We start from the raw sequence: 12,601 nt of genomic DNA, 5'->3' as shown, positions 1-12,601 counted from the left end.
TGTTAGAGCTGAACCAGGTCCCAGCGACTTTCACCGGTTTGTTGATTGTAGTAGTACGTGCTCCCGCTGGCAGGGTCGACACACGGTATCCACGGTGAGTCAGATGGCGCTTGTGCTCTTGTTTCTACGAGCTGCGGCAGCGCTGTTAAATGTCGGTAAGCCATCGACGAAGATGAGTTGTTTGCGGCCTTGGCACGACGGCGTAGTCCGTGTATTGAAGCGGTGGACGTGGACGATGCCGTCGATGGGCGATCGCTGTAGTAATCTCGAGCCGATAGTCTATCTAATGTGTCTTCGTAGTCACTCCAGGCGACTGACTCGCTGGTTGTGCTGCCGTTACGGTATAACCTCGCGCGTGCTCTAGCAATTGGGGATGTCGATAGGGTCGAATCGATCGAAGATGTTGGTGACGCTGGTGGACTTGAGGAGTATCCCGAATACGCTGACCGGTGTGGACTCGCAGCTCGACGAACAGCAGCAGCCACGGATTTTTTAAATACTGGCTGTAATACTTCATCGTCATTCTCGCTGTCGCTGCTAATGAGTGAAGATACGTCGCCTTCGTTGTTGTTGTTCGAACGTTTGACGCGATCTGGAGAAGCTGCGACTGAAAGTTGCAACTCGCGACGTTGCCCTTCACGAGCCGCGAGTGCATCAGCTAGCGCCGCTGCAGCAGAAGAATTTGTCGGACTTCGAGTTCGGTTGACCTTCTTCTCCAACGACGTGGACATTGGTGGGAGCTGTGGCGTACACGACAACAGCCAAAGGAGTAAGGATGATGAGAAAACGCGTTCCCCTTGTCAAACTGCAATCTGACCTTTTCAGATGCCGGCGGTGGGCGTGCCAAGTCTTTTACTGTTGTTGCCGGCACTTGATCTAGCATGAACTCAGCTCTTGGGGCTTCTATTGGTGCTTTGTCCGCCTGAATCGAGCAAAACATCATGTGAGACGATGGTATGAGTAATGTGGATTCAAAAAGCGTCGTACATGCTGCAAGAAGAGCTTGAGTGCTACGAACAGCAAGCTTCCGATATGCGCCATGGCCAAGAAAAATGGAGCACGCAGCAAGGACCAATGTACAGTTCCACCGTGTGGGTTGATGGCCGATTCACGTAACCTCGCGTTCAGCCTTACACCGATTGCTCCAATGAGCGCAACAAAGCTGGTGCTGTATAACGACGTGTTGGCTCGTATCCGCGCAGCGAAGCAGTTACCGTGCGAGACGCTAGCAGCACCCACAAGACAGCAGCACTGACAGGAACAGAGCGACAGCTGGACAAGTGCAGCGAACGAAACACCCAGCGCCGCCAATGTTGGCAGATACACGTACGACGTCGTGAGTGAACTGGACAGGTAGGAGCCGTAGAGCGCAAGAGTGAGCTGTTCGTTGGTCAAGTGATGATCCACGATTCCACCAAAGATGAAGAACGTGCAGACGGCACAGAGTACGAACGCCAACTGGTATACAGCGCAAATTCGCCTTCGTGTGAGCTCGAGTAGCAACATGAAACCCAACGCCGCAAGCACCAAAACAGCTCCCAGAAGATCATCGATAATGTGGACTCGTCGATGGCCCTCGGCCGAATCGAACGTGCTCATGCTGCTGAACCTTGTCAATCAACTTGCAGCGATTATTCGTTGCAGTATGACTCCGACAGCTTGGTTCTAGGCTCGGGGGTGTTTGTCGGATTGGTATTAAAATAGTGCGTGGTGATACCATCTATCATCAACACCAGGAACGATAACAATATTCCCTTGGAGACTAAAGATAGAGAAGGTCGTCTGAGTGATGGAGATCACTGATTGCCGCTCAATTGGAGAAGATGAAGCGGCATGAATTTGTGAAACCTTTTCAAAGAGTTCTGGTGGTCCTGCAGCGAACGGTCGAGATTGCGACCCTCTGGATCCGCTATGATATCTTCATTCTTGAATTGCTTCGTTCGCTGCAATGAAAGTTGTGGTGTTGGTGTCCGTATTGTTTGCGCGGTTGATGCTGCTATGCTTCGCGACGAAATTCGATCCTCATTTCTTCCGCGCGACAGCTCGAGTTGGTTTGAGTGAAGTCGCTGAAGCTGAAACAGGAAACGATTTGGTCACTCCGATTATCTGCTCGAGTACTGCGGCGACAGCGTTCTTAGGTTTCGAGTGCACTACGAGTTCAAGTTCAAGTTCTAGCTCGAAGGCTGCAGCAACGGTGTCTCACACCGCGACGTATAACTTGCACGCATTGGCTATTGGAGACTGGGGCGTGGATCTTGGTCTCGGTTCGTGCTGCAATGTCTACCGTAAGACGGGCACCGGGAACAAGGAGTACTACAAGGACCAACAGGCACAGACGAATGTCGCTCATCTACTAACACTGTCGACTAAGAAGCTGCAGCCTAAAGCAATTCTCGGACACGGGTATGACGCCGAATTTTCAAACCTTCCAAGTATGTGGACAATTCTAACACTGTTCTATTTTATACAGGGACAACTTCTATTGGAATGGATTGGGATCCGATGATGTAAACTACCGCTTCCTCAACTCATTCGAGACCATGTACTCGGACCCTGCGCTGCTGAACATCAAGTGGTTCAATGTAGCCGGTAACCACGATATCGGCGGATCCATGTTCATTTGTGGTAAACGAGACAACCAGTTTGTCGAGTGCTCCGGTAAGACCGATTTACTCAAGCAACTGGACGAGAAGTTCACGAGGCAGAGCAAATACGTGAGTCCGAACAACGACCGCTGGCAAATGCCCGATCGTTACTATGTTGAGACTCTGGAAGATCCAGACTCTGGAGTTACAGTCGACGTCTTTAACATCGACACGAACGCTGCGGCTGTTCACGGTGCCCAGCAAACCTGTTGTCAGTGCTACGGCTACAAAATGAAGTACGGAGGCAGTCAGAGCTGCTCGAATGTGGCTCGTGGTGACGATTTGTGCGCCGGAGGAGACACGGACATGTTCGATGCCTGCATGGCACAGATTGCAGCGTGGCAAGCTGATTCCCTGAAACAACTAGCACGAGACGCTGCTACCTCCACCGCGACATGGAAAGTGGTGAACACGCACTACTCGCCTCACTTCCACATGGACCCGACAATGATGGCAGAAGTGAACAGCATTCTGAAGAAAGGTGGCATTCATCTCTACATGAATGGCCACACCCACGCCGAAAGTCACGAGTTCGGGTCTTTTAATACGCATTTCGTGACGAACGGAGCTGGTGGCGGCATCCAGAGCGAAAGTATCGGTGAACCACCTCCATACGCTACCGAGATCAAACCGATCTGGCGTGGCGAGAATGCCCCCTACGGCATTTTCGAGCTTTCGTTCGCAGCAGAACAGATGAAGTTGCAATTCGTGACTTTTGACGATGACTGGGTCTTTGCTGCGAACAAAGCCAACACAGTCAAGGGTGGGGCCAAATTGGGTCACTGCTGGCTCATTCCGAAGGACGGATCGTTGGGTGAAGCGTGCTAGGCATTAAGAAAAAAAAACGCTCATCGTACAGTTTTATGAACGTACGTACACTTTAATCGTACATGTAGCCATCATTTTTTTTTACATTACCGGTAGCAAAAAAAAAAATAAAAAAACGGATTATTACCATACGGTATGAGTGAAAATCCGTTTTTTATTTGATAACTTACCATTATCCATGGAGTTCCAGGAGTGCTTCTCGCTGCTGGCTTCCCGCCCTGCACACGCCCACGAACACTGTGAGGAGGAGAAGCATGCAGAGGACAAGCCGCAGGACGTGAATGCTGTCGAACACGAAGAAACTGTCGTTTCTGAGGAGCTCGAGGACCTAACGCTGCTGAGCACCCGAGAGCTGGTGCGGACGTTCCACGGGCTGCAGGAGACGCGCGTCCAGATCTACGCCGACTTTAGACAGTGCGTCGTGCATATATCACTCAAACCCTAGACTTTGGAGTAGGATATTCAATGTACATTGGATTACGTAGGGGTTTCCAAGTGCACCAGAAGACGGAGCAGTTCCCCGCATTCTGTGCGTCCAATGTTGTATCAAATTCCATTATTTTATGCTAACAACTCTCGCATTCTGTCTTGACCCTTTATCACTGTCAGGTTCTGGCATTACAGAGCGGTTTTCGGCTGTGAGTGAACGGATTAACCAAGTGGAGAAGCATCTACGAGACAAGAAGCAGCAAGTAATCGCGGATTTTATCCGCAAGATTCAGCTAGAGGAGAAGGAGAAGCTTCTTCTGGTAGGATGCATGGCGACTATTATGATGCTGTTTTGTTATTGATGTTGATTTTGTATGTATGTTATCTAGACGTCTGCCGTGTTGATCGAGAAGATGAGACTTACCGATGCATTGAAGCAGCCAGACCCCGATGAGTCTACCGTTGCCTTCTTGGAGAGATCTGTAGAGACGCTCAATGGTAAACATACCGAGTGTGTAGTCCGCATCAACGAGGTTTTGGAAGATCTACGCGCTGAAAGTGCCGATCTCGTCGACTAACTCAACAGAGATCTCTCGACATCTTTGGTAGCGACAAGATTGTGTTCTTGCGAGATTTTTTAATAGTGCAGAGTCGACCTCGCAGCTCCGCTTCGTGTTGCTGCAACGTTCGCAGTCCCTCTTGATCGTCCACGTATTCAGGTGGAGGATCACGGATCAGACAGCGCTCCTCGCTCTCATAAGCTGCAAAAGCCGCTGGATCTTGTCGACGCATGAACTCCAACCGTGTCTTTTTAGCATCCAAATGGAGCTGCATAGTGGAGTTCTGCCGCCGGTTGGCACGATGGAACTGTTCTGCTTGAGCTTCCTGGTGTTTCTGGCGCAGAATTTGCATGAAAAATTCGTCTTCACGCTCAGTATTTTGCTGGCGAGTGCGTGCGAACACTTCCTGCTGTGCCAGTTTTGTGCACACTGAGATATCGTACGCGTTCTCCATGTTTTTGCGGATATACAGCGCATCTGCATAAATTGGACGCACACGTTCAGCATGAAGTGTACGCTCCACGTTTTGCCACATCTCTCCAAGCTTGAATGTCGGATACTCTTTGGCGATCTCCAGCATCACCTGGTCTTGAGGAGATAAGCTCTCAGTCTCACAATCGAAAGAAACATTGGCCAGGACGGAGTAGATCTTGGCCTTCAGGTTCACTTCAGGGTGAATTTGATGGCTTTCCAAGTCCAAAACGGAGCGAGATGTTCGCTTGTCCTGTGAGAGCCCCTGCGCTGCTTTGAGTGCGTCTTTCAGTCGTGCAAAAGCTGGAGATTCCGGTCGACTTGGTGGCGTTATATCTTCATTTGAAGTGCTGCTTTCTGACGCGATGATGAACGAACTTCTGCAGTGTGTGATCGACTGGAAGGCGCAGTGACGGACATTAATGCTTGATTGTGAAGCTGCTTTGTCGTTGTCGACTACGTCCAGGTTTGCGCGTTTCTCGGCGGCTTCTTCGTCTGCGTAGAGGTGAAGCAGCATCTCATTCGCGCTTGTATTGTAGTTATTGCCATGCTGCTCGCAGCGCCACGTTTGGTACGACGGAATAGCTGCTGGGTTCACTGAAAGCTCAGCAAGTGCAGCCAACGCCTGATGCTTCAATGCTTTGGGTGCTGCTGCTATGATCGATAGTAACTTGGGCACTCCGTCGTGGTTTATGAACGCTAATTCACTCTCGATATCTCCGACCACACAAGAACGCACTGCGTCTAATATTCCAACTAAAATGTTCTCCTCAAGAACGGAATGTGACGGATGGAACTCGAGATACTGAACGAGTTCGTACACGCCGTTGGAACGACGGAAGCGCTCGCGATTCGCTCCATCGTTACGACACAGACTAGCACACGTAAGAATTGCATTCCGACGAATTACGAACGTATGGCGCGAAGGAGGAGTCTCGAAAATCTCCACAGCGGTCTCGATAGCTCCAAGATTTCCCAGTTCAACTTGGAAAAACGGAACGGGAGGAGATACTTGCAGTAGTAACATCCATGCAGACGCCAATACATCCTCAGTGCCCATATTGAGCTGAAGAAAATCGAGAAGCTTCGCATGTCCACCAATCTCGAAGAAGTGCTCGACTACGAACGGAGCCACGTGATTAAGCACACTGAGCGCCGTCCATTGTAACAACTGACGCTGTGGGGCTGAGTATTTCAGTGCAGAGGATCTGTAAAGCGCTCCAGAATCTAGCTGTTGATTGCTATTGCTAGTCGCATATGACAACCAGATTTCGAGGAATCTGAATTGAACTAGCTCGCTTAGATTCGCTTGGTGATCGCAGGAGATCTCGGCTAATAGAAACCAGATCATTTGTTTAAATTCAAAGTCCTCATCGCTAGTTGTTGCGTAGTATTGGTTGCTCGCTGTGATGGCTGAAGCTGTAGCAGAGGATTTATCTTGTTGACGCCCAGTCTCCTTAATAAGGGACAGTTCTGCTGACGTCGCGTAGGAAAACAGACACGCTGTTAATCCTGTGGAGTAGAAGAAGTCTAAGGAACGTCGTCTCTTGGCGAGTAATTGAAGGATCATCAGACACTCATTTCGCATCTCTTTGTCTTGTTGTCGATATCCTCGAGCTAGCAGTAACTCCAGTACGTGAAGAAGAGCTTGGAACGTGAACTCGTTCCCCAAAAAGAACGCAGCGTTTCTAAGCCGGAACACCTCTAGCAGTTCTTTTCGGGAACCAACTTTGCCAACCGTGGAGATTTTCTCGTGACTAAGTTCAAGTACATTCCAGAGGATTTCGAGACAAAGAGGCAAAAGTTCGTCCTGTGGGTTCGTGACGTTTTCGAGGATAAACACGACGTAGTGGAGCGCACCGCTCACGACAAGAACTTCAGCACAGCGCTGGTAGCCCGATAGTTCGTAGAGCAGATCAATGAGTGGGAATAATAACGCAGACAGCCTCATTTGAATCGGCAGCGCGTTTCCAATCACTCGCACGATCTCTTCTCCCACGGTGTTGTCAGCATTCGGTAGTTGGTCTTCTTGTGCTGAACCAGGTCTGCTCACACTCGGTTCATCTTGTTCAGACGTAGTAGTATCGTCGGTGTGAATCTCTTGTGTCTTTGCAACTCTGTTGTTAAAGCCTCGGTGGATTGTGCTGGGTGCTGACGCTGGTTTTGTAGAGCGAAATGATCGCTCGTTCTCCTTAGAAACGCCTTCCACTTCCCTCGTCTCGAGCTGAGAAGATTCTTTGTGGCCATTTGGTGGTGCCGACTGAGGCTTTATCGTAGACCGTACCATATTATTCCCCTTCACATCCTCAATGGCAATTTCCTCCACTTCCGTATTATTTTCTTCCAAAGCTAGATCGTCTTCCACATTATTCTCCAAAGATTTGTTCTCTACATCCGCATCTCCGTTGTTTATCAATTCTTCGCCCGGTTGTTCACTAACATTCACGTCTGTACTCAAATGATCACCATCTACCCCGGGATCTCCTTCCACAGGTTCAGTATCTTGTGGAATCTCTTGCTCTTCTTCTTCAATTTCATCATCGGGGAAGAGATCATGCATGACTGCTACAATCGCATCGACAGTGCCGGTCTCTTCTAACAGATTCTGGCTGAAAATACGAGGTGTCAGTCTCAAATCGTCCGATTTGGACTCAGTGTTGTTCTTTCTCGCTTTTGACGAAGGACGAGCCAAACCTTGTGATGAACCAGGAAGTTAGCGTCCTTAAATCGCAGAGTTAAAATATAATAACTGGTATTTTACTTACAGGCGCCGGTAGCAAACATCCTGAGCGCTTCTGCTGCTGCAACTTGAACCTCAATGTCCTCAAATGACAGAAGTTCACCTAAAGTGGGTAAAAGACCGTGGAACAGACTTGGATTGGTGATCTCCTCGTTTGATTTCTGTCGAATAAACGGCTACAATAAAGAATGCCGATTAGCTCAATTTTATCTAACTCCCCTATGTATGTCTTTATTACCTTGCAGCATCTTGTGATTGCGAGTATTAATTGTTCAGCGAACTGCGGTACTCCGTCTAGAACTTTCTCACGCAATAGTTGGAGCAGATCACTGACAAGTGATAACTCAGCCACTTTCCACCTATTTTGCAGTGCACAACGGTGTCAAATACAATTGCAAACCCCCTAGAGATCAACTAACCAACGCTTTTACCCAGCCTCGTTCTCGTAGAGGATATTTTTCGTGAGTGCCAAGTGCCTTGCATGGTTTTTCTGGGTCTGAGGGTCTGCAATTGAAGCAAAAAGCTTGTTGAAACTTTCCCAGGATGATTCCACAGAGAACATCGCTGAAGGCTGCAGCAAAGGTGGCGTCATGTAGCGACGAGACGCCATTGCAGGATATCTCAACTTTCCGACTCCTCAAAAAACAGTTTCTCATTTCTTACAGCAAAAAGTAAAAAAAAAATAATAATTTGGGGAAAAGATCAACAAATCTGATCCCATCAAAACCAAACAAACGTCTTGAAGACAAAGTCCGGTGAACTATGGATCGCGCTTTAGAGTCTCCTCGCTTTCCGCTGTCAGGTGGACAAGATCGCAGTCAATTATTATTCAAACGAGTGACCACCGTGCAGAGTTTTCGCCAAGATATTAGCTGTCGTCGAAACAAGGACATTTCGGAAATGCTGTCGCCCAACGGAATCCCAGTACCGTTATATCCGGGCGAGACCATCCAGCAGTACACGCACAAATTCGAGCGGTGGCTGATCCAACGAGGTGAAAGTTTGGTTAAACTGCGGAATGATCCGAGTCGGGAGCGGAACTTTTGGTTTTCATTTGCGTACCAGAGAGCACAGCAGGTTCCCGAGAAAAAGAGAAGCATTCCAAATAATGCAGACATCGCTTGCTATGATGCTGAGAGTAAAAGGTTGCGACTTGAGGAACATCTACATGTGACTACAAGTCGAAGTGAGTTGGCAACTGAAGAGCTGGGTGGCAACATCTCGCTATCGACTGGAGTTTCTTCACAAGGACCGATTAAAGATGAACCTTACGATGGATTAGGTAGTTCAGGGAGTCAAGTTGGTCCAATTGTGCCTCAAAGAAGCAGAAAAGAAGTGTTGGCGAAGCGTGTACTCACCCAAGAGGAATATTTGGGGGAAATCTTGGAGCGCAGACAGAATCTGTCACCTTACGAGCCACCAGCGAAACTAAGGAAAATACCAGTACCTTTGTATCCGGGGGAAACGTTCCAAGACTACGAGAAAGAATTTCGCTGCTGGCTGTACAAGCACCATCAATCTATTAAATCTCTACGCTCTCAGCCGTTGAAAGAGCGTGGCTTCCGCTGTCAATTCGCTCTAGATAAAGTAACTACAAGGTCAGCTGGATGTCACGGCAGGCTAGACGCTACAACAGTATCACCACGACAGCCCACCGCGAATCGTGAAGCTGCTGCAGTCGAACACTGTCATTTTTCACAGATTAGCCACAATATGGAGTCTAGAAGAATTGAGACCAAGCACAGTATCATCCATTGTGAATCCGAGATACGAGCGAATAGCACGACTGATTCAAAAGAGTCACTGCCTAAGGCATCAGAAGAATCGCGGCGCAAAGAAACTGGTGACGTGGATTTAGTTCCAGCCGATAGCGAAACCTTTTCTAGCCAACCGAGCGATTCAGATCTTGAGCCTGGCAGCGCTGAAGTACACAGGCAAGTGTCGTGCACACGGACGTTATTGTCGGATTCGCTTCCAAGATGGGCGGAGTTGATCATTGATCGTGTGGGAAAACTTGAAAGACAAGTCACTATTCTTCAACAAGAATTTCGCAATCTCCAAATTGCACAAAGTGACTCGTATGATGATGCATCATGTGCTAAACCGCGTGATGGTGTGGAGTGTGAAGCTAAAAGTTTTTTGCCAGATCGTATTGAGTCCGTTGGCAAAGAAGCCGATGAGAAGAAAGGTATACTTGACGTGGGTCTTACTCAGAACTTCACTCACGAACCCAATGATCCTCACGGCGATCTAGCATCCACTAGTCATTTTCAAACGAAAGATAACTCCAAGATGAGACGGCTGACTAAGGCGTATTGCTTCCTGGCGAATAAAGTCACGGCAAGTGAGACGGCAATCGACGAGGCACTCGCGTATCTTAAAGAAAGCAGAGAAGCTGGCGATTTTCAGGCTATTGAGAAGCGAAACGAGATTATGAAACTGGTCGTCTCGATCAACCAGGAGAAGCGCAAACGATCAAGTGCATTAGTGGATTTACTTGTCAATGAATGGTGCGGAGAGGAGGAGACATTGATTTCGATGTTACAAGAAGATTTATCAACGACGCACAAGAGCAATGCCAAACACGATAAACTGGTGGAGATATCGTTGCGCCTCGAGAGAAAATTTACAGACTTGGACAAATTGGAGGCGCAGTTTAGTGAACAAGTTCAGTTGGTGAATACTTTGCCTCCTTCCGTCACGGAAGCTGGTAAATCTCTCAGACTGAAGAAATTGAGGGAAGTGTCTGGTAAGATATTGGAAGAGCAAACTGAAAGAGATTTGCTGAAGGAAAATCAACGGGATGTCTTGCTGTGCTTTATGCGAGGGGATGACGAAATCCGAAAGCTGATGATGGAGGTTTTGCTCCAAATCCAACGTCACGAGGCTTGAGAACAACGGATTGAGGCAGTAAGTGAGTTGTCTGCGCGAAATCGGAGCTACGAAAAATGGAAAACACAAAAAATTGGGATAAGCGAGGATATATTTTAATGGATTACACGTTGCTCAGAAACTGGCTCATCCTTTCCAGTATCTACATGAATATTATTGTATTCATAGATCCGAGGAGTAGATTCGTTTGATATTTACAGTATGTACATATCTGGAACGGTCCAACCGGCTTACTTGACGTACACTTTTTTGCCGGCTGCGTTGAGGTAATACTTGCCTCCACGAGGGCCGACGTGGAGTTCTCGGTCATCGTTGTCGTCTTGGTCGGACTCCACATAGTCGCTGTCGTCTGACCAGTCATCGTCTGAAGCAGAGTCTTGGTTAGAACGGGGAGCTGGAGTCTTCGTCGTTTTCTTTGCCTTTGTCGTGCGAGGTTGGCGTTTCCCCTTTTCAGGATCACGAGCCTGCTTTGACTTCTTTGGCTTTCCCGCTTGACGCTTTGTGTTCTTTGTCGCCAAAGGATTCCTCTTTTCTCCACTTTTAGGTCGGTTTACAGGAATCTTTGGTTTCGCAGTGTTCGCCTTATCTTCAGACTGCAACGGTGCGGTTGACGCAGAGCGTGCAGTAGCTCCGTGTTTCTTCTTGTGGGAGTGGAAAATCTTCGATGCTAAGCGAGAGAATGGGTTTCGATGTTTCTTCTCGCTCGCTCGAGGAGAAGAAGACGAGGTCTGTACCATTCTACGCTCAGGATCTCGCTTTTTCTCTGGTGACGGAGGAGTTCTAGACTGGCGTGGTACGGGTGACGGCGAACGGTATCTGGATCGCGGAATCTTTCGAAGCTCGGGTTTGTCTTTTTCATTATCCCACAACTTCGGCCTGTCGCCGACATCCAAGCGCTTGAACTGTTCGCGCAAGCTTATGTATAAGTAGTGGCCATTGGCTGCGATCATTGCGTCCTGGAAAATCTGGTCCTGTGCGTGCTTGGCAATCTGAACCAGGCGGTCGTACTCCTTCGCGGATATTTTGCGTTGTGGCTTACTGTCTGGTACGGACACATCATTAGCGTTTATTAGCAACGCGTCTACTTTCTTATGCAGTACTTGGTTGCTCGTCGCCAGCATAAGGCGGAGATTGCTCGGGTGATTGAGGATTTCTCGCAGTTCCTCACCCATACGCTGCTCCACTGGCAGTCGTTCATTGAGTCGCAGCATCACTTCTAGTCCGATATAGTGTGCTGCCTCTAGTTTGTCTTTGTTTGCAGCGTCGGACCCGTCACGACAGGCCTGCTGCTTAGCGGGCATACGCAGATTATGCGTGTGTAGAGGGATATTAGGCAGAGCATCCAGCTCGCCTCGGTCGTACATTTTAGCCAGTGAAGACTCGCCATACTCAGTCAGAGCTACAGAGACCATAGCGATCTCCAGTATCTCGTCTTTGGTGAACTTATCGCCAGCTTCCAAGGGCCCCACGGCGTCCTCGACCCAGCAGAGCAGTTCGGCCTTGCTCTTGCTGGTCTTGCGACCCACTTCTCGAGCTAGTGACATATGGTGGTTTTTGAAGTAGTTGCGGTACTTGCAGAAGCGGTCGTGGTCGCTGCTTCGGAGTATCTGCGCCCGGCGCGTGTTCTCGGGGCTGTGGATGTCGTCTACGGTGAACTCGGCACGCGCCTCTGCTGAGATCTCCGCTTCCGGCTCCTGGTTGTCATGATGTCTGGACGCAGCAGGAGGAGTCTTGCCGTCTAAAGACTGCTGATGTGAGAGGCGCGAGTGCTTGGACCCCATCTTCGCAGCGAGCTGGAGAGTGCTATTGAGAGTGTGAAGATCGCCTGATTTTCAAATATCCTGCTAGCAGATCGCCATGATATCTTGCGTAATCCTTGTTCAACACAGGATTAAGGATACGGATTTTACAAAGGATATTAAGCAGGATACGACAGGATAAAAGTCTTTGAAATTAAGACATCGATTCGCAAAGTCAGGGTCTTATTGTCTTCGACACTCTCATGTGAACGACCGGATAAAGGCGTTCATGCTCCT

General features: G+C 48.8%; 6 protein-coding genes across 7 annotated transcripts; 3 read left to right on the top strand and 3 right to left on the bottom strand.

Moving 5' to 3' along the window:
• Positions 1–2: 2 nt before the first annotated feature.
• Positions 3–1,599, bottom strand: PPTG_04681 (hypothetical protein; the record flags this gene model as incomplete). Its single annotated transcript, XM_008896943.1, has 3 exons — positions 3–740; positions 818–886; positions 988–1,599. The coding sequence occupies 3 exons, from the start codon at positions 1,597–1,599 to the stop codon at positions 3–5; spliced, it is 1,419 nt and encodes a 472-aa protein (XP_008895191.1).
• A 349-nt stretch (positions 1,600–1,948) lies between these two features.
• On the top strand, positions 1,949–3,473 carry PPTG_04680 (hypothetical protein; the record flags this gene model as incomplete). The annotated part of the gene is made up of 2 exons (XM_008896942.1): positions 1,949–2,403; positions 2,471–3,473. 2 exons carry the CDS (start codon positions 1,949–1,951, stop codon positions 3,471–3,473), a joined length of 1,458 nt encoding a protein of 485 aa, XP_008895190.1.
• Positions 3,474–3,589: 116 nt separating this feature from the next.
• PPTG_04679 lies at positions 3,590–6,280 on the top strand. Of its 2 annotated transcripts, XM_008896940.1 has the most exons (4): positions 3,590–3,887; positions 3,959–4,002; positions 4,083–4,222; positions 4,292–6,280. In XM_008896940.1, exons 1-4 carry the CDS (start codon positions 3,652–3,654, stop codon positions 4,478–4,480), a joined length of 609 nt encoding a protein of 202 aa, XP_008895188.1. In that variant the 5' UTR covers positions 3,590–3,651; the 3' UTR covers positions 4,481–6,280. The 2 variants fall into 2 exon arrangements, with proteins under 2 accessions (XP_008895188.1, XP_008895189.1); XM_008896941.1 differs by having other exon boundaries at positions 4,083–6,280.
• PPTG_04678 (hypothetical protein) lies at positions 4,482–8,283 on the bottom strand (the record flags this gene model as incomplete). The annotated part of the gene is made up of 4 exons (XM_008896939.1): positions 4,482–7,627; positions 7,699–7,849; positions 7,912–8,032; positions 8,105–8,283. 4 exons carry the CDS (start codon positions 8,281–8,283, stop codon positions 4,482–4,484), a joined length of 3,597 nt encoding a protein of 1,198 aa, XP_008895187.1.
• A 152-nt stretch (positions 8,284–8,435) lies between these two features.
• Positions 8,436–10,565, top strand: PPTG_04677 (hypothetical protein; the record flags this gene model as incomplete). Its single annotated transcript, XM_008896938.1, has 1 exon — positions 8,436–10,565. The coding sequence occupies one exon, from the start codon at positions 8,436–8,438 to the stop codon at positions 10,563–10,565; it is 2,130 nt and encodes a 709-aa protein (XP_008895186.1).
• Positions 10,566–10,638: 73 nt separating this feature from the next.
• Positions 10,639–12,455, bottom strand: PPTG_04676 (hypothetical protein). Its single transcript, XM_008896937.1, has one exon. It carries the CDS (start codon positions 12,344–12,346, stop codon positions 10,796–10,798), a length of 1,551 nt encoding a protein of 516 aa, XP_008895185.1. The 5' UTR covers positions 12,347–12,455; the 3' UTR covers positions 10,639–10,795.
• Between the last annotated feature and the right edge of the window lie 146 nt (positions 12,456–12,601).

This window comes from Phytophthora parasitica (assembly GCF_000247585.1).
Source record: "Phytophthora parasitica INRA-310 unplaced genomic scaffold supercont2.5, whole genome shotgun sequence".
Lineage (NCBI taxonomy): Eukaryota > Oomycota > Peronosporomycetes > Peronosporales > Peronosporaceae > Phytophthora > Phytophthora nicotianae.
Note: the sequence above shows the minus strand (reverse complement) of the source record. Positions and strands in the feature narration are given on the sequence as shown.

Coding starts and splice junctions, on each gene's coding strand:
- PPTG_04679 (XM_008896940.1), top strand. CDS start 3,652: ATGGAGTTCCAGGAGTGCTTCTCGCTGCTGGCTTCCCGCCCTGCACAC. Junction 4,003..4,082: donor GGAGCAGTTCCCCGCATTCT/GTGCGTCCAATG, acceptor TATCACTGTCAG/GTTCTGGCATTACAGAGCGG. Junction 4,223..4,291: donor AGAAGGAGAAGCTTCTTCTG/GTAGGATGCATG, acceptor TATGTTATCTAG/ACGTCTGCCGTGTTGATCGA.
- PPTG_04676 (XM_008896937.1), bottom strand. CDS start 12,346: ATGGGGTCCAAGCACTCGCGCCTCTCACATCAGCAGTCTTTAGACGGC.